Source organism: Zootermopsis nevadensis, unplaced genomic scaffold, assembly GCF_977971745.1.
Source record: "Zootermopsis nevadensis isolate Lab colony 2312 unplaced genomic scaffold, Znev_1.0 Znev_ptg000010l, whole genome shotgun sequence".
NCBI lineage: Eukaryota > Metazoa > Arthropoda > Insecta > Blattodea > Termopsidae > Zootermopsis > Zootermopsis nevadensis.
This window is the reverse complement of record NW_028259142.1, coordinates 6,397,780-6,423,836: the sequence shown is the minus strand read 5'-3', so window position 1 is coordinate 6,423,836 and position 26,057 is coordinate 6,397,780. Positions and strand designations below refer to the sequence as shown.

Below are 26,057 nucleotides of genomic sequence, written 5' to 3'. Positions count from 1 at the left end.
GGCCCTACGTTTTTCTAAATATGATCCAAAATGTCCTGAAACAGAAGTACATAGTGGTATGTAAAATTATCTGTAACTAAGTAACCAACTTCGTGAGTAGGCTCCTACCTGAGAAGCTAAGTTACTCAGTAGGATTTCCACGGCGGTGAGTCTGAAGATGGCTGTCTTCTGGGCGCAACAACCCTACTCAGTTACTCAGCTGGTCAAGATATGTCGCGTCTTTCAAGAAATCTTGAGAATCTTTGCCGTGTTTGAAACAGCCCAATATTGGATTACAACCTGCTCCACATAATTCCAGTCCACATATCAACCCCAGTTTGTTTAATATTTCTTTTATGTCAATTCTTCCCTCTACATCTAGGTCTTCCAGGTCATCCTTATGCACTCCCCATAACTCTTTGCGAGTTTCATGTTCTCCTTGATATTATCTGGTGCAGTAAACTACGTAGCTCCTCATACGTGCAGTGTTCAAATTCACTCAACAACGTTATGTGCGGAACTGTAAACCTTTGACAGCTTGTGATAAGTGTGGGAACTGGTGAACGGAGTTCAGAGTTATGCGTGCATGTCTAGAAGAAAGAACACATAAAATATATGCAAAGTAAGTATTATGTTTCCGTTTTATGTTACGCGTTAGTGGTCCTGGTAGGCATCAAAAACAGGTCTAAAGCCGCTCCTCCTAATTGGTCCATATTTCGCCCCTCGGCCACTATGGACAGCTTCGCCGCATCGCATTCACTTTTCTATGCTACAAAAGTGACGTTTTATTCTCGCCAATGGCGAGACGAGATACCGGCGGAAAGAATGAATATCGCCCAGTATGTGTATATTCTGTCTGTACACAAGAAGACAGTTTGCAGGTGTTGAGGAGGATATTTGAGCCTTGGAGAGAAGACGATGGGGCACGGAGAAAACTGCATAATGACGAACTTAAAAATTTTTAAGTCAAGAAGAATGAGATGGGAGGGTCATGTGGCACGCATGGATGGGACAAGAGGTGTGCACCGGGTATTGTTCGGGAAGCCTGAAGGGAAGAGACAGCTGGGGGGACCTAGACGTAGATGGGAGGATAATGTCAGGCGGGATCTATGGGAGATACGAGTTGAAGGAGACTGAATTTTGTTGGCCCACAGACAGGACCCGGTGGAGGGCTTTGGTTAATTCGATGGTTCCGTAAGCCATCTAGTTAGTTAGTTAGTTAAGTTGTTAGTTAGTACGCTAGTAACAACACAGTCCCAATTCACTCAGTATCGTACTGAAGGCACATGGAATATGTATCATGCACTTATTTAGTGTTCTTAGAATGTTTAAATAGATTATATACATAACGGAACATAAGAATAACGATATGAATTTAGATCGTTTGTTAAACATCGAGGGTAAATACCAATGGATTTTTTAGTAGTAGATATAAATATATAATTAATACTTCTTTGGTTAGATTTTAAACTGCATGAGTGGCATAGTATCAAATGGTACGATAATGGTGATAATTTTAAGGCACTGTTTGCGTATTTATTTGGAGCGACTGTAAAGAACCGCGAAAGCATTAGATAGAGTTATTTCCAGGCAGAGAATCGATATAGTACTTCCGAATACGATGAAGCGCTCAACAGGTCAACCACGACGTTAGGTTCTAGCTGTCGATAGAAAAGCAATCGGCCTGTAACGTTTATAACTGGTATTCAAAATGCGTTAGGGGATTTTGAGGCTCATTCAACTGTCTTATAGATGTCCCGTAAAACACCACTGTTATCACATCCACTCCTGCATTATTCTAACATTAACAGTTGAAATAATATTGCCTCTGCTTCAACGTATTACAAATAGCAATGTATTTAAACCTGGCACTGAAATATTTTCAGTGAACTTCATATCACGTCACGTGCCAAATTTAGCGGTGGAGTGGTTGGCACTTCTGCGTCCTATTTGGAAAGAGACGGGTTCAAAATCCCGACGGAGGATAGCTCTTTTGATTGAGGAGTTCGTGGTTTTACCAGTTCCTCTAGACAAAATTTTGGTATATAATATTAAAATGAGGTCGCGATTGATTCCTTCTACATTCCTTCTAATTCAGTATTTAATAATCGTCTTATCACTGGACGCTATACAATCTGAGCTATCGACAGCAACGTTAAATATAACATAAATAAGTAATAGTCAATAAATATGTGGCCCGCACAAAGGAAACGTGAAACGCAAACACAATGCAGTAGTCTGAATTATCTGAAGGAAAGAGACCATAAATAATACCACGCATATGTGGAGGATAACACCAAGTGAATCTTAGAAATGTAGTGTCAGTAATGTACTCGTTTTAAGTCAGTTCATATAGGGTTCGGTGTGTGGATATGGGATACCGGATACTGGGAACGACCCGTTCTTCAAGTGCCTGAGCACTGCGGGTCCCAACTTTTCGCTGGCTTGATCTATTAGACATTCGGTAGGACTCCTTGGACGAGGGATCGGCCCGTCGCAAGGCCACAGAAAAACGCGGACAAACAAACATGGCTTGATTGGGATTCGAACCCACGGTCCCAGCGACCAAGCGGCACAAGACTCACGCCTCAGATCGCGCGTCCACTGCGGATCCCGTGTGGATATGACGACGAGCAATCAGACTGAATAAAGCAGCATATTTAGTGGCAGACTGAAGAGGAATATATACAGTGGATTTACTAGATTATTAATCTCACATGAAAGTTATGTAACGATAAAAAGTTTACGCAGTCACTGTCTTGACACGAAGTTCTTTGTCAGTAGATCAAATAAAGATATCTTCTGAATATAAACCAAACTTTCTCACAGACTCTGAACCTCGCGTGAGTTCTGAGGTTAACTTCTTCATCAGCAAAAAAATATATCATTACCCTCCCTTCAAGCACAAGAGACGGGGAGAGCGTTAGAAGGGTGGGAACAAAAATAAATATGGAGGGGAGAGGGGAGTCACTATTACCGGAGGTAAAAAGAGTATTATTTTATTAGAAGGTTCCCAGGGTTCGCTAGCTCGTCCTTATGATAAGGGCAGCACGCAAAGTAAAGATGCTAAGATAATAAATATTATCTTTAGACGTAAACTGTGAAACTTCCATTTTATCACGCAAATTTGGAAAGATGTGTAATATTGTGGCCTATGTAAGAAGGAGCAGGTATTAAGTTTAATTAGAAGACTGCATAAACAGCATTCTTACAAGCGACTTCAGAAATTTTTCAATCGTCAAAAATGTTTTTAGATTTCGGGAGTAAGGTAATATAACTAACTAACTAGATGTCTTATGGAAACCGAAGGTTCATCACCGAACTAATCAAAGCCCTCCACCAGACCGTCCTGGGCCACAACATCCAGTCTCCTTCAACTCCTATCTCCCATAGATCGCGTCTGAGATTATCCTCCCATCTACGAAGGTGATATACACATCACAATTTAATTTTACTCTTAACGAAATTGGCAGAACTATTTGCATTATGCTGTAAAACATAGGCAAATTTATGTGCATGTCTGTTCTTGTTGTAAACTTCCATCCAACACATCTGGCATATAGCGCTTATGGTATTAGGGCACTTGATGAAATCTGTCCTCATAAGAACATGCTCTATGCTTAAAGAATAACTGCTTTATCAGCAACAGTTTGTTCATAACAATAGTAACGTGTCGAACGAAAATTTTACATGTTTTATAAAGAGATACGAAACAATGTCTCTGTAATTGAAAACAGTTGGGTCACTGAAATGTGGTTAAATATTCCCCTCTTGAATTTCCTTTAAAATTCAATACTGCCTGTTATCTCTGTGAACATAATTCCTATAAAATGGTGCAAAAGCATTCGACCGACGTAATTTCGAGGCTGATACGTTATCATCAACTGAACATACGTGTTTACTCGGTCTACAGCTTCTTATATGAACGCTTCAGCTGGGATAATTTAATAATTTCTTTTCAGTAGACCATCTTTGTTACAAGAAAGAGTGAGAAAAATACAATGGATGTTAATGTGAAAGAATCCCATTTCACAACATGAACAAGGTCTGCTATCTGCAATGCACGTTCGTAATCACACACTCCCCTCTGATGGCCGAACCACTGCCCCCCCCGCGCCCCACCTGACGGTCACACCCTCATATTCTTTCTCTGTCCACCTCAGTGTTGCAAGGTCCGTGTGTGATCGGACTGATATGTATATAAGGCAGAGAAATGGAGTCAGTTCGCATCACACGTTAAGTGTAGCAGGCGCAGAGAAGTGTCTCACTCACGCACTCAAGTGGCAGAATGAGGAATATAATTTTGGTAAGCTAACTGCTCTACTTACATAACGAGAATTGAGGGTTAAACACGTCATAGATTTTTAAGGAGACCGATCAATGTTATGTCAGTCAGACTTATTTTAGATGTGATCACTAGACGGAAGCAGACGGCCATTATCTCAAAACTGTTATTAAAATGGACGAAATGCATTTAACACAAAATGCTGAATTTGCAGAATTTTAAAAACTTTGGCGGAAAATTTCTTGAATAATGAAAAACAAATAACGAAACTGAATCTTACTTCTTTTACAAAATACTGAAGCATGGAAACGTGATTCATTATCGATTCCCTTTGTCACTGTCTCAACAAGAATTAAATTCTGTAATTTTGGGCATTGTTTATAAAATGAAAAATTCGTTAAGAGAAACTAAAACCTTGAAATATTAAAATGAAATGTTTATCGATTTAGCTTCTTTGGTTAATCTAAATATAAAAAAAATGTTCCATATAGATTTTACGTAAATCTGCAATTGTAATTTATGTTAAAATTAACATCCGTGTTCCACTTATATTTAAGCCAAGTGTCTGTGTTTCTATGTATGAATAGACTTCGTTTATATCTTATTACTAAATCGTACACCAAAGTGTAACTTTGGTGAACTTTTAGATACCACTAAAGTACCACGTTCCCTGAAAACCGATAGGAAACTTTAGGTAACTATTTATTTTTATAGAACACTTCCGATAAACCGAAACTATTTTAGTTTTTGAAAAATAACGATTATTTCATATGACGTCTCTCTTTAAATTATTGTAACAGGATTAATGCATTCAAATGTGTTTTGGCATGACCTGCATCAAGAATTGCACTTGTCTGGGTTGACAGTTCTCAGTTCAGTGTGAAATTTTACAGCTTACGTACGTGTCCGCCATGGTGGCAATATGTGCAGCCCGGCCTCAGTATTACCAACATCAACAGGGATTCCAAAAGCCGTTCGTTCCAATTGTGGCATACAGCAATGACATTTCACACGATGGGTCCTACGCTTACAGGTGGGTTCACATCGGAAAGGAGACAAAGTCCTGGACAGGATAATGATTTCGGATTTCCTTCCACTAAGAATGTTCATTGGGTTTTTCTTTGGCCAGCGCGGACTGGGGCAGAGAAGTCGGATACCACTCCCGCCAAGTAAGGTCGACCCCGTTAACGCACATTTCGCTTTACGACTGCGCTCAGTATAAAACTCGACGCAAAAGAAATATTTTCGTAGTTGGCCAGTCCTCGAAGATGTTTTATATAGACTTAAAGTTGGCGTTGGTTTAGTATTGCAGCAAATAAGAATGAGGTATCAGGTAGTGCTCGACAAAGAACACTCGTTGTTCTTGTGAAAATTCACCCTTGCACTTTGACCGAAAATAGCTGACAGTCTCGAGCAGGTTACAACATGGCGTGGGTTGTGTGGGTTCTTGTAATCTACAGGATGATTCAAAAGTTTAAGGCCAAACTGAAGGATCGTATAAAGGAACTTAGAGAGAACAACTTTAGAATAGGAACCCATGTCCTCCGAAGTTATCCTGAGTCAGTCGAGGCCATTGAAGGCAGGGGTGTCCGATAACATACCGCTGAAATAATCGTAATTTCCTATTCTCCTACTCACTTAATTTTGAATCACACGTATCCAGTCAGATTCTACAGAGGCCCCTAGGCTGTGATTATTTCAGCGGTATGTTATCAGACTTCCCTACCTTCAATGGCCTCGACTGACTCAGGATAACTTCGGAGGACATAGATTCTTATTCGAGAGTTATTCTCTCTGAGTCCCTCTATACGCCCCTTCAGTTTGGCCTTAACCTTTTGAATCACTCTGCATAATTACAGAGATATTACGTGTTTATTAATCCAATCAAAATATAACTTGGATTGCAAGAATTAATAAATATTTTAATATGGGTTAAGTGACTTCTCGATCACATTCCAGATTTTGCAAGGTGAGGCATATATAAACCTATTTAAGTTCATAAATACCATATCATGAAGATGCATTGAGTTAGGGGAGGATTTGTAAAATTTGTATTCTCTGTGCTTGGCTGATATCGGTTCTTGTGAACACAGTTTTTAGTATTTGGTTCCATAAAGGACGAGGAATTCCATGACTGGTTGAGTGACTATTAGCTTTAGAGATACTATTCCATCAGTAAGACACAGTCTGTGAAAGTCCTGCTGTATTGAATGACTTCTGTCCAAAGTTATCAATAAATAAGTTATGTTGAATGTACCTACTATTTACAAATCTATTTGTAGGTAGGTCTTAAATTGTTGTTAAGAAATCGGGTGAGTCTGAACTTCGCAGCAGCTCTTTAGGTTAAAAACTTTTTAATTTGATACATTCATAGTTTCTTCGCGTACGACTGTTGAATGGAAAACAAACATTTTCACTTTCATTCTGTCATGAATTTATCATCCACAAGGTCTTGAGTTACTTCGATTAGGGGGAATCGAAACAATGTCTGTGGGGGAAGATAGTCTTGGTGTATGAATCGCAAAGCCTTCTTACATTTCTCAGCCGTTGACGGCAAACACGAATCAGCTAAAACAGGCTACATAATTCGAGCCATTTTATCCTGCGGAGACCTTTCGTCCAGGAGTTGAATTAGGACGTTTACTCTTAAGCGGAAGTTGCGTTACGAAAAGATGATTATTTCGAGATTGTGTGCAGAGCTCAACTACTGGCGACCTCTACCTTGACACAATTTCAGATCGGAAACAATAGGATGAGCTCGTGCGTCTGATAATGGGAGTGTGGTTGCTCATTCCCGGCTTCAAATCCATAGTATAGGCTTAACTTTCAATATTTACTGTTCTGAAAATTTTATATAAGACCCTACGATGTATTACTAAGTTTATTTGTTCGGAAACAACTTAAAGACGCAGTGTCGTCTGCGAGGTAGATTCAATTAACAGGCTGTGGATTTTATGGCACGAAACAGCACTGAATTCATCAGGGTGAATTACTCTTTATTCATGGTCTTTGGTGTGTTGACCAAAGCTAAATAAATTTATATTTAAAACAGCTGCTTAAACATATCTGAGCTTGTCAAATAAACGTTAATTAAAATTGTATAACTTGTTCTGTCCTCACAATCCCTAAATTCCCTTTGCCTCAAAACATTTAGGGATGGTAAATACATAACTAGTGAAAATTAAATCTGTTACATGATTCACACCGTTCGGTAATATGACAATATTCCCTTGCAGTAATTTAAGGGTTAAAAGGACGAAACAATTACATGAAAATGTTTCCAGAAAAGTGCTAGTCCTGACCTTACGAAATGTGTATCAGTTCATACACACGAAAACAGTCCCCGCTACTTTTAAACACTCTTTATTATTCAGCATTTTACGATGTTAAATCATCTACTGAGATTAACGTCAGTTGAGATAGATTATGAAGGTGTGATCATAAATGACAGATTGAAAGGGAAAGATAATTTCAACACTTGATACAGGAAACACGTTATTTGCAGCTGTGTTATTTACATTATTCCGATTTTTTTTAAAAATAATAAGACTTCTCCTATGGCCCGGACTTGTGGTATATTCTGCATAAAGTTATTTGTAGTGTCATAAGAGTAGAAAGGTTTCAGCTTATGCGACAGTATAGATGCTCCTTCCCAGACAGACAGACAGACTGATTTGTGCGTGTTTCGAAGGTAGCTTCCGAAAATAAAAGAAACATTCTAATAATTCGCAAGCGTGTTCTGTTTTTTACTTGTTATTAATATTGTCCGATTGTACGAATGTAAAAGAAGCTACCTTCCTGTGGTCAGCTTAATATTCCTCTCCTTCTGCAGCAATCTGCTTGACCTTCACAGTGATTCAGGGTCATCTCCTGGTCAACATTCGTTTGTTTTCTTTTACATGCAGTCTACCCTGTAATTATAATAATATTTGTTTTCATCTCCAATCTCAGCCATCATCTGTCTAGCCTCTTCTGTCCGGCGGAGTGAAGGATATATTTTTATTATTCATTTCATTTCCCTTACTGAACTGAGTGGTTATGTTTCGTGATACAGCATTATTTTTCCACTAACTCTCAGAACCATATTAACACCTGTGACCTCACGCCTCCCCATATTTTCGAGATGTTGGCAGAACTAATGGCGTCAGAATGCATCGCATTCTTCTGGTAACAAAGCCTTCCACTCCTGTGTTTACCAACATTTCGGAAGAAAATATCGCCTCCATCTTCTTTGTAGAGTCACGCTTCGAGGTGTCTTAACTCACAAAAATGTAATTCATGTTTTAATTTCTCTGAAAATCTAAAATTTCACAATATTTATTTTAATTTAATGAAAATTAAAAAGTCAAAAGATAGTCTTTACGTTGGTATTGATAGACACTCTGGAATTTATTTAAAAATTATCTATATCGGTATCAACATTTGATAAATCTGAATTAGTAACTTAACACGTTCTTTAAAAAAATTTGGTTTGCATACAGTGAATCACAAGTAACATTTCGTTTATGTAAATGACCCTAATACATCACTTTGCTGAGTACATCATATGATGCCTAGTTTAGTTTAAATGGTTCGGTCTATGCCTATGACGTCTTCATTCAAATATCCTTCATTCAAATTTCCTGATTTTTCTCAGTTCCGCCAGCCAGATGATGGCACATACCTTAATTACGTCACGACCGATTTATTCCTTATCCTTTACAGTGCATTCCTCATCAGTCACCATATTAACTGAAGGTGTATATTTCACTGTTTCGCAATCCCCCCCCCCCGCTGCCGCACACCCTAATTTGTTAAAGACACGTGATGGCAAACCACAAAATTCTTCCCAAAGAAAAGGGGGCACAAAACAACTATATGGCAACAAATACAATGAAACGTATCTACATAAAATTAAAATAAATGAGAATGCAGGCGTGTAGAAATATAACACATGCTGAATAAAACTATAGATGATGTGTGTATTAGGAATTTTAATTACGAAAGATACAGAATCGGTTTTTCCAAACTTTTATGTGCCAATACACAGAGTGGAACGGCGTTCATTAGTCGTTTTGACTTACGTAGTACTCTGGATGAATCTAAGAGCGCTTTAGCTTTCAGCTACGGATGCCATTTTCTGAATTAGTGATCGGCTTGTGATTGTGTTAGCCGCAGAGACTTTTTTAAAAATTAAAGACTATATGAGAACAAGGCAACGAATATTCAGACGCCATTTTAACATTGGGAGACATGGAAAAGTTCCTGATCGCAGCGCCATCAATAACTGGGTAGAGAAGTTTCGAACCACAGCTTCTGTAACAAACAAAAACCTGGAAACCGGAAAAGATTGATGGGGTGACATTCAGTGATATGACTCCCATACTAAATTTTGTGCAAACTCAATAGTTGGTTTGAAAGTTATCAACGAGTACATATTCATTCTGACATAGATATAGATTTATTTATTCTTAAAAATTAAAGTGAAAATAAACACCATTCAATTTAGCAGTAAATGTAATTGTTCGGTTTATTTATAAATCTAGTAAAATGAACTCATAAAACTGACAAGAAACATGTCGAGGTTTGCAAATAAACGAGTAGCTTACGTTTGCCGATTCGTATAAAAAATGTAATTTCCGATCAATTTTCAAGTAAAACTCGCAACTGTAAATCTCATATAAATTCTTTTATCCACACTGTCCTACTACAAAAAAGACACTATAAATCTTTGGGCTCTTTCGCGATGTTGCAAAATCATCAACATTGTTAATATTACGATATATTCTAAAGTCGTCAAATAAATGAAACTCTTCATAAAGTTATATTTGTGAATACAGCCACACATGAAGGTATTTTTAAGAAACAAATTATTTATTAAAATTAAGGATCCTAATTGCACCATTGTAGAACTAAAAAATTTCCAAATTTACACAAATTAAAGGGCAACCAAAAGGCAAAAGAAGATCATTTGCCACAACTGGAGCAAATCATAATGTTAATACGATTACAAAAATGTGAACGTTTGAGATAAATGTCAAAAGCATTACTTAAATGAAAGTACAGTCTACAGAATAAGTTTGTGCACTTGTCGGAAGTAAAACTGTCAAGGTGGATCTATGTTATAGGAAACTATGCCAAGAAGGATTAAGTTTGTACATAAATGATTATAATTAGTGCATTAAAAGATTATGGAAATTAAAAAGTACCGATACACGTGTATATTTATTAACCACAGCGATGAATGTGACGGTAATCTAAGGTTGAAAATTTAAGTGAATATCAAGATATCAGATAAACCCTAGACTGTAAATTACAAAATTCTTTCTAAAACTACAGCCTTCGACAATTTATGACGATTCATAGCCCTGCTCACTTCAGCAGTACAGAAATATGTTACAGGTAAGAATTATAGGAGGTACAGTAGGATAATGAGTTAAAATTAATTTAAACTTAGTAGCAAAGGCACCAGAAATATGTTTATGTTTATGAACAAACTGGTTATCCACTAAAATTCTAATATAAGTTTTATCCTTCCTGTTAAAGCCAGAATTATATTTTCAAAACTTCTTAGCTTGAGACTGTCGTTGACAGTCTTTCAACATCGCTGCTTATTAATCGCAACTTTTATAAGTTTTTGAAAATGTCAGAATGTAACAACCAATCTGTACCAAATATGAGTTCAACAGAGGGAAATTAGTAAGGTAACGCACCTTCAAATTTTATCAAAATTCGTTAAACTAGATCTGCGGTCGTTACGTCATTCAGAAATGTTCCCACACAACTGTTTATTACGCTGGCAAGTTTCGTCACCGTCAAACTATTTTCGTGACAGGCTTTCGTAGCTTCCGCTTGGGTAATTTCACATTACGTTTCCTTCACAGAGCGTGTGCGAACTTGTCATTCACAGTCTCCAGTTCGATAATAAATCACGCAGAATATCGGGGCCGAGTGGCTATAACTCCTGCTTCTTATTCAGAAGGTCCTGGGATTAAATAACAAATGAGCAACCATTTCCTGCCGATTCCGTTACGTATCCACCGAGGCTTGTATTTCGTGTTGTTCTGTTTACAGTTACCAGTCGGGAGATGGCACTACCGCTCAAGAATCGGGATACTTGAAGAACTCGGGCAATAGGGACTTGGAGGCTCAGACTGTTCAAGGCTCATACTCTTATACGTCGCCAGAGGGCACACCTATCACAGTAACCTACATAGCTGACGAGAACGGATTCCGTGCGCAAGGCGCACATCTTCCGGTAGCTCCACCTATACCTGATGCGATTCTCAAGTCTCTGGACCTGATCGCCAAAACACAGCCAGGCGCAAGCGCAAACCTGGGGGTGTACACGCAACAAGGATATAACAGACAACAATATCGATACTAAATTCCACTTCTTTACCCCATCTTGCAGTGGTCATATGATGTACAACTGAACGTTCTCTAAACATTCGGACATTGATTCTAGGCTTCTTCAACAACGCTTGTTAAACTGATGTCATTTGGGATCTGATCGTAGAATGACAGTTATGTTATAAATTTAAAAGGATATAACAGGAAACTGTCATGATCTATTTCAAAGGTACTATAGCGAAATTTGCATGTGATGACTGAAAAAATCAAGACCTTTTGCGAAGACAGACTTGCTGTCCGAGATTTAAACTCCGAACCTTGCTTTCCACTCTACAGTAGCGTTCAGTGTTTTGATTAGCAGCGGAAGAAAGTTATTTATTGACTTTTCAATTTCACCCCATTCTGCTAATTACAACAGTCTGACCAAATTTACGAAAGTGAAAATAAAATAAATATAACACTAATTTAGCGGAGAAAAATTATATGCTTAGACATAATACTCCGTACGTTCTAGCAGTATTGCCAATCATAAATGAAAGGTTTCTAGTTCACATCAATTATACGCCCTCTTCACTACAAACTGGACCCAAATAAAAAAATATTAACCACGATTTTTTATAAAGAACGAAATTTCCACAGTGCTAAAAATGCAATTAAGAAACTAATGATTATGCTGCATTTGCCTTGATACATTTTCATTTCCCCGAGCCATTTAGACATTTAAAAGAAAATGCTGAATTTCTCACAACGAGAAAACAGACGTTATGACACTTTAACGAACCAAAAATGTATGTTTGATCATGTAACATGATTTTCCACCAAAAGATACGAGTTTTCCTTTTTAGTAATTCTTTAGAACTGACAAGCGTTGGGAGCACTTCTCATATAAAAAATCTGTATCCCGACCTTTCTAAATTGCCAGTTGATATTCCTGTTGTAACGAATTCATCTCAATAATCCGCCACGGAAATACAATCAGGCAAAACAGATATTTCAGAGCCAACGGGCAATTGTTATTCAAAAAGTAACTGATAAATGTCTGAAGCCTAAATAGGTGGTTTTATAATTTATAGGTGAGGCAGTTCGTTTCTGCAAATCGACAGTCTTCGATCAGATGATATAATAAGGATTAAAACACACACACACAGACACATCCTAGAGGTCACTACTCTCTGTGTTGGGCAGGAACAAACGAGGAAATATTCAATTAATATTTTGCTACCAGTTACGAACATCAGATTCCCTGCAAATATGATTCGCTATAAATTACCTATGGCGATATGTTAAAATTAACGTAATATCTAAGTGTGTGTTTAAAATTATTCTGTAGAAATGTTGATGTAAGAAACTAAGTAAAAGTCTAAGAAAGTCAAATTGCAGCTATATTACGCATATAAATTTTAACAATATATTAATAACGAATGTGTATTAATAGGCTGTGCGTAGCGAATTATATTTTGCCAATCAAAGGGAGACAACAACATTTGGCCGCAGCTTCAAAATACTGAGCACAATATTACGTAATAATAATACTTTGTTAGCTTGAGAATAACTTCAATTAAAACCTTTAATCCAATATCAAAATAATACATTTTCATATGTTTTAAAACAAGAAAACTAAATACTTTATTTCTAGTAACTTGCATATTTTTATAAGCTTCATCATACTGAGGACAGAGGTCGTAAGTCAGTCGAATAAACTGGCCAGTGCCAATTTAAACAACTTATTCTGCTTTCAAATACAAAAATATAAGTGTGAAGACAGCGTCACCACAGAGAAAATGTCTAACATGTGGTTCACGTGGTCTTTTAGATTTGTAATATAATAAATCTTCGCAGTGAAGGGTCTGAAGAAACGCTATTAAGTACTCTTAAAGATTATATGTCTTGTAAACATTTTTCAAATATCGTTTGATATTAGAGATGGCTGTCTTCAGCGTTGTGAGCCGTGTATTCTGGCAGAAGTTTACCGACGTTAAAGAGGTATTTGCTGCTTCCAACACCAGGGCGACCTGATGATAGAGGGAGCAAGCACCTCTGAAACATCGGTAAACTTATAGCAGAGTAAACGGCACTACTACCCAGAGGAAAGCCATCTTCGAACTCATCGCCGAGATAACCTCAAATCCTACCATTTCGATGCTGTTAATTTCTATTATATAGGGATATATTATAATAATAAAGTTCTTATTTTTATGTTTTTTACTTTCATAGGAATAAAAGGGTTAGATAATGGTAGTAGAAGTATAAGAAACATTAATTAAGGCGTCAGATTCAAGATTAAAGAGCTCGTAGGTAAACTTTGTTGTGCAGAGCACCAGAAATTGATGGAATTCGGGCGACACTTGTCGGAGATCAAATTCGTCACTGGATCTGACTTTAATACAGTTCACAATATGTCGTTCTGACAAGTGTTGAGTTGTTACTGGTTCTTTGTAAACTGTATAAAAGTACAACTCCTCTCCGTTATTTTAAGGCTAGCGCTGGACATTTTCAAAACTATGGACTTAGATGTCATTGGACAATTTTGTTACTATGTGACTTAAACCAATCAAACGATGAAGAAATGATACTTAATGCTCCCTTTATTAACTTAGGTATAAGGAAGTCTATGTCAGAACTTAGAAATTCGGGGCCCATAACTGTATGAATTCATGAATGAATGTGTAATAACTTATGTACATATTTTGTAATAAAAGTCTATGCAATGCAATCTTGTTCCGTAAAATGTACTAGATTAGTTACATTGTACCAGTGACATTAAAATTCGAGAGGTGACTTGAATACACGAGAACATACTGGCTGTCCCAAACGGATATTTTTCGTGTTTTTCCTTAGTCATTCCGGAAAATGCCTGCATGGTACCTTAGAAATATAACGACCAATTCCATTCACATTTATTAGTTCCAATACTGCGATGTCTGCAACTAATATCGTCAATCAGACATCTGTTATATCCTACATGCAAACACAAACATAACCCTTCTGGCTTAAGAAGCATGATAATTGGTTACTTAGTGAAATTACAGATTCTGTATATTACAGCTTTTTACTAAATGAATGCTAATGTTGTCTTTATGCGTAGAGTTAATACAAAGACATTCTAGGGACAATGTACGAATTGTACAAATTGTTATTATGCTACTGATGAGAAGTTACAAGATAATAACATCAATAAAATGAACAATATCAATGATAACTAACTAACTAGATGGCTTACCGAACCCGAAGTTTCATCACCGAATTAACATAAGCCCTCCATCGGTCCCTATCCTGGGCCAGAAAAATCCAGTCTGCTTCAACTCCTATCTCCCATACATCCTGCTTGATATTATCCTCCCATCGACGTCTAGGTCTCCCAGCGGTCTCTTCCCCTCAGGCTTCCCAACCAGTACCTGGTGCACATATCTTGTCCCATCCATGCGCGCTACATGCCCAGCCAATCTCATTCTTCTCGACTTATTCACCCTGACAATACTGGGGGAGGGGTACAGATTTTTAAGCTCATCATTATGCAGTTTTCTCCATACCCCATCGTCTTCTCTCCTAGGCCCAAATATCCTCCTCAACACTCTATTCTCAAACACCTGCAATCTGTGTTCCTCCCTCTGAGTGAGAGACCATGTTTCGCACCCATACAAAACAACGGGCAAGATTATTGTTTTGTATACTTTAATTTTCAGGTTCTTAGAAATCAGTCGGGAAGACAAAATATTTTGAACTGAGAAGTAGCAAGCATTTCCGGAATATCAATGATAATGATAATAATGTTCTTATTAGTTCTGGAATGACAACTGATATTAATTTTTATGAAAAGGATTGGAATAATTTTAGGACTTGGATTCCAAAAGACACTAGAACAATTTTGCAGAATGTAAGATAATGGCTGACCTGAAGTAATTTTTATAGCTTTTATTCAGTGGAAAGTGGAGCGTGTCAAAACCGTACATGGAATAAATAATGGGGACTATAAAGAAATAACTTTATTACGGCGTCTTACATTTTATAAAAATTGACTCAGTGTCTTTTCGGGTTGACCTCTTCAATTTTTAATTCTGTCAAGACTGCCGACTCCATGGGCGCTGTTGACACTCAAAGTTTCCGATCTGTCTTCTTCATTTGACTTCTTTATGGGTGAAATGCAGGTGCCTTATTTTACTCTCTCAACGCGACTTATGTTTTCATTTCAGATATCAAAACACAGACTTAATTAATTTTTCTTTGTTTGCTTTCCGACATTACCATCATCATCGTGTATCTGTCCGCAGACAGATATCAGCGGAACTGCGCCCTCCAAGCATTTGTCCCATTAATTTGCCATGGATTTCCTGATGTAGTACCCACCCGGAGATCCGAATGTGGGTACGTTTCACCTCCGAAATCCTTCTTCTCAGGACATTCCATTTTTTTTGGGCGTCAGTTCCGTAGAACTAGGGATATCACAAGGATATTTAATGTGGTGGTTTCCCGTTGCCTTCCACATCCTATGCCGTTGACCATATCTGGTTCATCCGACTTTGGGGGTGATTTCAAACCCCCCGGGACAAGATGGTGTCCCTATTCCATCACGCGATGGAGGAGAATACAAACCTCCAACCTCCGAAGAGGCTGTTGGCACTTGGTGGAGGGAGACCACTTATACCGGTGGTCACTCGGTTTGTGGACGCAGTTTAACGTCTTGCCCGGGACATGACATTACCAGTCATTATAGAAAACGCTCTTATAATCCCGGGGTCTCGGGTTCGATTCCCGGCGGTGCCCGAATTTATAACTTGTGTTGGGCAAGGCCGTGGTCTAGGCAACACGGAGTTTTCCTCCGGGGGCTTCTCCGGTTTCTCCGTGGCTTCCCAACAATTACTCCATTCACACACAGAAGAAGGCAATGGCAAACCACTTCTGGATCATCTGCCAAGAACGTATATGAACAGGTCCCAGTCCGAGAAAAGGATGGAAGGATCCTGTTCATATGGACCTGTCGTCAGACAGAACACTAAATAATAATAATAATATAATAACAGAAAACGCTACAATCCTTACGAATCTCATTCTGATTTTTCACTGCGTTTGTTTTCAGTTACGGAACTTATGTAATGGAGTGGGTTTGACCTTCCTTTAAATATTTGAAACGCTACATTTTCTTCCTATCCAGAACTGTACTGTAAATTGTTTATATGTTCTAATAAATAATGCATTAGCCAAGTTAAAAATGCAAAACTAGCAACCATCACCGCAATGTACGACCTAGAAAGATTAATGGATTCCAGCCGATAGTGTCACACATGTTATACCCGCATGAGAACTTCTTACATGCAGACAGACAGTGCTGGAAATAATAATTATTATTTCCAGCACTGTCTGTCTGCCACAATAAATTATTTATGGCAGAGGAGTTCCTTGAAGTATCTGCGCTCTATTGGCGGTTAAAAGTCTTGCAGAAAGTCGCCCGGTTTTAAAATGATCCGACATTAAAATTGCTGTTGGACTAAACGGTGAAGCCAACAACTCGTTCTGCAAGGAATCGTCCCGACTGGTAGCTGCACGCAAATATCAAGGACATGAACCAGAATATAAATACAGAAGACGATCTGGGAGCAAGGTCTTTTTTCATGTGCGTGATGTATTTACATCGCATGCTCTCCGTGTTCGGCTTTAAAATGGCTGATTATCGCAGAGTATGAGTCTGTGAAAAAGTCTAAGTTGAATACCGAAACGAAGCCTTAAGTGGAAGACATGCACCGGTATTAATTAAATTTTGTAAAATACATGCATCAAATTCTCATATTCCCTATTCTGTAACAGAATATGAAATTCCTTTTAGTTCAATGGTTACATCCCAGCGGTCGAGTTCCATTCCCGATCAGATGGTACTTGAACTATCCGGAGTTAACGTACCTAATGGCATTACAGACCAAACAGGCATTCCAAGAATCAGTCAGAGCAAACACAGTTGTCACTCGGTGACAGAAAATTCTGAAAATAGGCTAAATAATCCCAACGTTTAAGTCTGAATGGGGTGTCTGTAAGTTCCAATGAAAAGAAAATATCACTGACAAAACAGAATCATAATTTGTTACTTCGGAAAATAATTAAACACAAAATATTCAATCGTATTTTATAGAAAATAAAATTTGTGTTTCATCTAAAACCTTCCAAAATTTTAAGAGTCAACATTCGTCCACATACAAAGCGTGTGTAAATATAAAACCCACAACAGTACAAATTGTACTCTGATAATTTTTTCCCAAAAAAATTATAAAAAATTAAATCATACAGGCAGTGCATAATTGTACAAAGACTACAATGTCTTAACATAGGTCTATATGCTGGTCTTTCGTAGGTCGCTGCCAAATGTTTATCAGTTGTGCATCATACGTGGGAGGTCCGGTGTTCGAATACTGGCTTTGACCAGTTATCTAGACAGAGATTTCATTGTCTAAGTCAGTTCCTACAGAAAAATACTTGTTTTATTCTTAAGACGCAGACTGCCGCTGACTTCCATATCCTTTACAATTCATAATTCACACATACATATCCTACCTAGCATTTAACGCGAGTTAACCCGTGGAGTCCAATGAGGATGAAATTTGGATCGGTGAAGGGTAACGTAATTATAGAATGCCGAAGAATCACGGAACCTCTTAATTTGTAGGCGTTTTGATCACGGACGTCCTTGGCGCTTCTGACTCCACAGCAGCAAAGCTAATCACGACATTCCGCACCTTTAGAGTTTCCTGAAGATTGTCATCGATCCTTCTGACAAGCCAGGTAAATCCGCTCCACTGTCCAACATCATTGCTTTAACATTAATTTTAATATTATCCCCCCACCTATGCCCAGGATTTCCGAGTGGTCTTTCCCCTTCAGCCTTTCGAACAAATTCTAAAATTTTGTCTCCCCATGCGAACTAATTTCCCCGCACATCTCATTCTCTTTATTGGAAAATTTTAATAATATCTGTTGAAGTAACGTTTTCCAGTGTCATGTTATCCCTCTTAGCTCCAAATAATTTCATCACCCATCTCAAACACTCTCAATCTGTTACATCCTTGCCGCTTCTAGGGCCCCACACAATTAAGAAAGGCACAAGCAACTGTTTCACATTACAGTTAATTTAGCAAACTTGTGGTACCCATACATACCACAACTCTAAGATCTGCTCCACATATGTTAGACGCCTGAGAAACGCAACACACAAGAACCACAAACGTTAAAAACGTAGACTCTTTTATAACTGCAAGGCGAATACCAGAGATTACTTCTTCGGCCCAATAAGAACCACTTGGAACTGGTTACTTCATCGTTAGTTTGCAAAAGTAGTGCTTCAGTAATACCGTACAATAAATAACAAAATTACTTTACAGGACGGAAAATATCCATATTGTAAGTTATAACAATTTTACGGGGATAGAAAACCAGTGAGTAAGACTTGAGTTTCTAAAGTTGGGCGAGTAGGAAGATGGATTGTAGAGCCGTCTAGTTTGCTAGAAGTTAACCGACGTTTTAGAGGCACTTGCTGCCACGTACATCATCAGGGTCCGTCGGTAAACTTATACACTTATACCAAACTACACGGAGCTACAACGTAAATAACGTGGCGCTCACCGGAGAGGGAGTCAGTTGTCCTTGCCAAAAATGTTTATTTAAAATTTACTTATACAGTCATTTAGTAAAGTTTGTCCCACTATACGACATGTGGGCCCTTGAGGTGAGTGGAGGTATAGCTCCTCTCTTCCTTGACCTCGGCACTAGGTGGGGGTGAGTGGTCAGCATCACGCCCCTGCCGGCTTTACCCCCGGGAAAGAACCCCGGTACCCATTGTAGAGGAGGCTGGGTGGGCCCCAGAGCCGGTCTGGAGGCAGAGGCTAGAGGAAAAAAATCCTCTGACCCCGTCGGGGATCGAACCCCGGTCGTCCAGCCCGTAGCTAGTCACTATACTGACTGAGCTATCCCGGCTCATATACAGTCATTTACTTATTTAATATTCGCACATTTTCACAAAACGTTCAGACAAATTCAAGCGTAACAGATCTACTGCAAAGTAAGGCCTTTACAATTCGTAATAATCGCCATACTCGATACAGAGTTCCTCGCAGAATAGAGAAGGAAGAAATCAAAGTGGATCATATATATCTCATGTCTGACCATCATAACATGAAGACATGCAGTGTGAACGAGGATAGGCCCAAAGCTCCAAGTGTTGATTCACTAACCGGCAGCCTTTACCCTCATAGGAATAAACACTTGACAAGGAGTTAAGTAACGAGAAAGTTGATTCAAATAGTAAAAGGGAGGTCGCGGCTTTGAATCTGCTCCGGGTCGCCGTCTGTACTCACTGATGTTTCTGCCCGACACTCAGGTCTTGCGGGCGAATTCTTGTTTGGTTACTTGGAAAAGACCATGACGACTTCATCACAGTTCTTTCAAGTTTACCGAGCGTGATCATTATCTATCTTATATCTTACGAGGCAAACAACATCTACAGTTCATGCAGAGGCGTCACACAACCTACAATCCGCATAGAATTCTATACAGGATATGAAATACGACCCCAACGATGAAACACGAGGCTGGTCTGCTCGAGAAACGAGGAATTGTGTCCTTGTGGGAGACAGGTGAAACCCACAAGTTGCGTGAGACGGATGTCTTCCTGGTTTGTACCATCGCTACACACCTGAGCCGGAACAGAATTTAAAAGCCTGATATTTAACAGAAACGAAGTCACTTTTGTGGTTTGGGAGGTACACCAGATTGACAGACATATGTACATGCGTTCACTTCATACAATGTGTTCAAAGAAGCCATGAAAACAAAATATTTGAAAGTTTCATAACTTCCTGCAGCCCTGGGCTATGCACGTCGCCCAGCAAGCTGCTCGTCTTCGTGGGAGAACTCAAGCACCAGCATGGCTGTTCGACCTTTACATCTGGATTGGAAAATACTTCATTTGTTCCGCCGTCCTGATTACTGAGAGATTTCCCATAGCAACAGTTCAGAACAACTATTATGGCACGACTAGATTTCGTGTTGATCGCGGTTCGAATCCTGGTAAGAAGTTCACTGCTACACCATTAAACAACTTTGTACGTGTTACATATATATGTACAACAAATCTGTGGGAATAAAAACCATATTCCCATATTCAGACACGTTAAAAATAAATATAATTTAATAGCATATTTTAACAGTCAGAAACATCGCATACTTAGGCTTTAACGCACATAAACTAGTTCCTTGGCGCGCAGGGCTCTCCTTAGAAACCGATAATGAGGAATCTGGTCAATAAATTAGAAGCCTTTTATTAAAATGGCCCTTCACTGCCTTGTCTTCAGGCAGTACCGCCTTTCAGCTAAGAATAGCTACAAAGTCGCGGATTGGGTGCTTAATTTTTTTGAGTTCCTCCAAACATTCTGGGACAGTACTTCAAATTACATCACACCAAATTTCTTTTATATTCTTTTAAATTCATTATTTAATAATCACCATAACACTGTCACCATATCACGTAAACCAGCATTTATAAACCTATGGTTCGCGTACCACTGGTGGTACGCGAACTAAGTAAGAAAATCAAAAGATAATATTAACATAAATAAGTTTTCCCAGAACGCATTTGGTTAGTGGCAGCGAAGAAGGGTGAGAACCCCTAATCTAAACTATTAAAAGCGCCCTTATACAAACCATAAATGAGAAGTAAATAAATAAACAAACAAATAAATGGAACCCTAAAGGTAAAAGTATTAAAAATAATATTTGATCCTATCTTTTACGTCTATATTCAAGATGTCCCGAGTCTGATTCTCGATTTTAAGATCGGATATTCTGACATAATTTTGTGATTTTTCCTTGGTCTCTAATTTTATCATTCATTATTTATTATCATTTTTTCACACTACCGGTACATCATACAGCCCACTCGATGATAAGTGTGGTTATGTAAGGTAACAGAAACGAATAAACTCGAGGCATTTTAGAGCGGAGTCCTGCAGATTACGTGGAATTAAGACAGCTAAAGGAAAATGGAACAGGTGCATTGTTAGACTCTTTATTTATCTTCGCCTACCATTGTTACAGCTCATAGACCAAGTAGGATGCTTTAGGAAGAAAATACAGAACGCACGTGTAAAAGAAGTTAATCAGTCTACAACACTGCGATTGTAAAACGTTACGAAAGTGACCAGGTGCATGAGTTGGACGTAAAAGACAGACATAACTGTGAAGGCAACAGCTTAAACGGACTGTGTGCTCTGTCTGTTACGTTGAACTGACGAAGCAACGTTTTTATAAAGGGAACTGTCGATGAGAGATTTGTGGTTGATAAAAGTGGTGTTGGGACAAGGTTTTTTCTCATTTGATGCCATGTTTACTCATGTGTCATCTGTGGAATGGAGCCGATAAGCCCGTTAACTGCTGCAGTTCCACGCTGACATAGTGTCACCCCATCGTAACAAGAAGTTTAACGTGTGTTTTCACCAGTGACGTGAATCGATATGGATGTTAGTATCGATACCGGATACGTTTATATCGATATAAACATAGCCGTTCTTGTTTTGGAAGTGGCAAGAAGTTGAAAGAAGGGTGGACATATTGAGCATGTAATACAGAAGGATAAAATTCCAAGAATTGTTTTTATGTACCATTATATGAATATTAAATACTTTTTTAGACTTTTAGTCGGGTTATCATTTCGTGTGTCATTCTATGACTGAGTCATGATATCAGTGAGGCAGGGAGAGAGGAAAAGATTGCAGAAGAATAGGATGAAAAAGTGTAACTTGTATAAGGTACCCAGGCTTCGCCCACTCGTCTTTCTGAACGGTAATATGAACGTTAAGACAGTAAGATGGTAAGGAATATTAACACCAAACAGAGATAGTGGACTTTTGGTTCAATGTTTAATTTATGCTAAGGTGGGTATTTTGGAAAGATAAATAATTTTGTGGCATCCATTGTAAGACGAGTAACTTTGATGAACATGAGTCGTAGTTGGATAGGCGGTATCTTCGAACATGGAAATCATTTCAGAGATTGCTTAAAGACGGAGGAAAACCAAGAAAATATTTTAAAAATATAATCAGTGTCGGCGTTCATTGATTCTTTGCACCTTGGAATTATGAATGCTTCTAGCTGTTTCAAATAGCTCTCATAAAGACATTAAGTTTTAAAATCTTTTCCTAAACCTTGTTTTAATTATTCTCTGCTGATTCACTCGTTTATCACAACTGACAGTTAGGAGAACAACACAGTTTGAAACAGAAGACGTTGAATTTCTTCTTTAAGTCACTATAAAATACACGATATACGAATTTCCGGATGTCATATGTCCTTATATCACTTAATTCAAGAAAAAATGATTCATAATATAAAGCGTCTCATCATCTTACTTAGACAACTTTAAAAACAGCTTTACAAACCACACGTGATGAATGCCATTACTTCGTCTTCAAGTAATTGAAAAACAGCGTAACGTACTGGATTCAGCACTGATTATCACGCGATCGATTCCTGTTCGATCATCTTATTGTTTCATGTCGCCACCACGTCGTTGCTTTACATTATACAATAAATTTCAGGAACTTAATTACTGTATTTTTCGAAGACCTTTTCCTACGCGTCATTTTAGGACTTCGTATTAACTTTTGCCAGTATCTCTGCCACCTCACAAGCTCGTGCGTCCGCCATGTTGGTATTCATATTGTAAAAAAATTAAGAAGTCCCGAAGTGTGGTGTAGCCTCCGATGTCATAACGTCCGTAGCAAATTTAATTAAAATTTGTCCAGCGGTTATCGATTTTTTTTTCGTATCAAGTACACAACATTCAGCATGGTGTGCATTGGTGGTTAGCAGGATTCACGACCCATCAGTACATGGGTTCGATCGGGACCGCGACATTTAACGCTCCTGCTGTGACCCCCTTTTTGCGAGATGATGATGAAAGTGGAGTAATTGTTGGGATGCCACGGAGAAACCGGGGGAAAACTCCGTGATGCCTAGACTACGGCCTTGTCCAACCCAAGTTGTAAATCTGAGCACCGCCGGGAATCGAACCCGGGATCCCAGCATTACAAGCCCAGCGTTCTAACCGCTAGACCACCGTGGCAGTGGTTGTCGAATTTAAACATATGGACAAACGGGCACAATTGATAAGCCCTGCGCACGTAAAATCCTCTGTCGAGATAGCCGGACGAAAAGCGTTTTGACTGTTACTGACTATTAGCCAACAGTCCGTTAAACAAAAGAATATAGAATTTTCTTACAGTTTCTAAAGTTTCGCCAACGTGTGCCAATGTTTTATAGATTATTTGAATACGAGGGTCTATTACCTTAAAATACAATAAAATTTATTATTCATTACGGTCTTGGCCATTTAGTGAAATCCAAAATAAATACACACCCATCCTTGATGGTGATGTTAGCACAGTAGGGAACTGAATTGTATTGATAATTCTTCTCAGAAACCCAAGCCACTTCCATGCAATATGAGCAGCCAAAATCAGAACGAACATCAAAACCAAATCATTGTGAAAGCTTAAAATCAGCTAATTCGTATTTATTGTTTCACGTATTTTGTCTTTCGTCCTTCTACAGAAAGTACCAAACAGTAAAATGTGTCTGTCTTCAGTTACACATGTGTCTGAAGCCATACAAAAACCAGTAAAAAAGTAATTTGTAAGACCTGGACGCATATGGGATATTAATATGCTTTTTAGTTAGACGTTAACCAATTTATCACCTAAAATCAACACAGATATTCATACGCATTGGACAGTTGTATATCTAAGTAGCTGTAGACAAAAGAATCTTTCTTAAGAAACTAACAGTTCCCTGTGTGGTCAAGAAATCCCCAGATTTAGAATTTCTTTGTTTACATGAACATCCATCATCTCAATAATAACGGAATTAAGACAAAATTATATTCCACCGATTGAATTAGCATACGTGTCGTCCCCATGCGGATCACAATTTTACTAAAATCCTTTAGGTATTTTAGAAGAAAGGGCTATTCGGACGGACGGTCAACAGAAACGCACATTGAACGAGTCGATACGAGCTTAACATAAAAAATAACAGTTGTCACCTGTTTCTACGGAGAATAATTACGAAACTTGGAACAGTCTCCTGAAAACATTTCACGAGGTCTAAATCCCTGAAAGCAATGTTAAATCATCGTCTTACATTCCAGCTCGATATTCACTCTTCACAAGTCGTGAATGATGTAACATTCTGGAATCCGTTACTGAACATGAGTCACTAGGCCAGAAGGAAATCCGTTCTTTACGAGTTCCAATGTATCGACCTCCATAATTGAATGTCTCTCCGTTGTTAAAAAGATATTTTGTGAAAGAGTACTTTCACACTACGATTGTGCTATCCTCAGTTCATTAAAAATAACGATCAAATTGTAACAAACCTCTTCTTAGTTAACGCATTAGAAACACATCAAATTTTTTAAAGTGATTCAACAAGAACGAGATGGACAGATCATGTGGAATGCATAGGGGACATGAGGACACGATGACAATATTTTGGAGAGAAACTCACAAAGGAAATTATTTCTATAGATTCCTCGATGTAGGACATGTAAACTGGATGCTTATCCGGAGATTGCATTCAGCTGGCACCGAATAGGGTTCCATCTCACGCGCCTACACACAGATGAATTTGTGGTTTTATAAAACTAAGACCAGCTAAGTAACTGCCAACTCCTAAGGAAAGTTATAACAAATGAAGTGTTAAAAGGCGCTCATAAGACTCCGCATATTTATTTCAGTACCACAAAACATTACGGGACAAATGACCCAGCGAAGTGATTGATTGTTTCTAGAGCACAGTTACCTTGAACGTGAAATCTTCATATTCCCGTTAAAGACAGCGAAGAAGAACCAAGCGAAACCTGTTTTTACTTAAAGAAAACTCGCTATTAATCTGGAATTCTTCTCACAGAAGGGATGCCGAATACATAAATCACCTTTACTCTTCATTTCATTGAGCCTTGTTTGGAAAGGACGAAGGATACATTAACCCAGTCTCAGTCTCACATCTAAAGCTGACGAGGATGGACCATTCTAAGGTCGCATCTCTTGTATCCACCTTGCACCAAACATGGACAGTTGTTTCTCGTTGTTTGCTTAAGAGACCCTAAGTAGTGAGAAAATGTTCCGCTAGTGGGCAGGACATTATTTTATCCTTATATTTAACGTACTTATGTGAACAGAAGAAAAATAAAATATTGTAAAATAAAGTACCCAAATCTACCACGAAACCTCTTTGTGCACAAACTGAATCTGTTGTCTGGTAAGCCAACTATTAAGACAACTTTTCAGAGCTGTCAAACTACCGTCAGCATTCCTACATCCGGATGCTGTCAGCATTTGAAAACATTCCAACCGGAGTTATTATTAGTAGTTATTAACGGATTCTTGTATTACAGATATTCTTTTCTAAACCTCTGCAATCTATAATG

The 26,057-nt window shown here is 38.4% G+C and overlaps 2 protein-coding genes across 5 annotated transcripts in view; one reads left to right on the top strand and one right to left on the bottom strand.

Moving 5' to 3' along the window:
- Nucleotides 1-26,057, bottom strand: part of LOC110835981 (folliculin-interacting protein 2) — a 490,121-nt gene that overhangs the window by 145,904 nt on the left and 318,160 nt on the right. The gene's annotated exons all lie outside the window — the stretch shown is intronic.
- LOC110835970 (endocuticle structural glycoprotein SgAbd-2-like) lies at nucleotides 4,143-14,390 on the top strand. Its single transcript, XM_022076720.2, has 3 exons — nucleotides 4,143-4,285; nucleotides 5,158-5,297; nucleotides 11,318-14,390. The coding sequence occupies exons 1-3, from the start codon at nucleotides 4,268-4,270 to the stop codon at nucleotides 11,628-11,630; spliced, it is 471 nt and encodes a 156-aa protein (XP_021932412.1). The 5' UTR covers nucleotides 4,143-4,267; the 3' UTR covers nucleotides 11,631-14,390.

Bases quoted from the DNA above. Each gene is read 5' to 3' on its own strand.
- LOC110835970 (XM_022076720.2), top strand. The intron at 5,298-11,317 runs GTGGGTTCACAT...TTCTGTTTACAG, and splicing joins GATGGGTCCTACGCTTACAG to TTACCAGTCGGGAGATGGCA.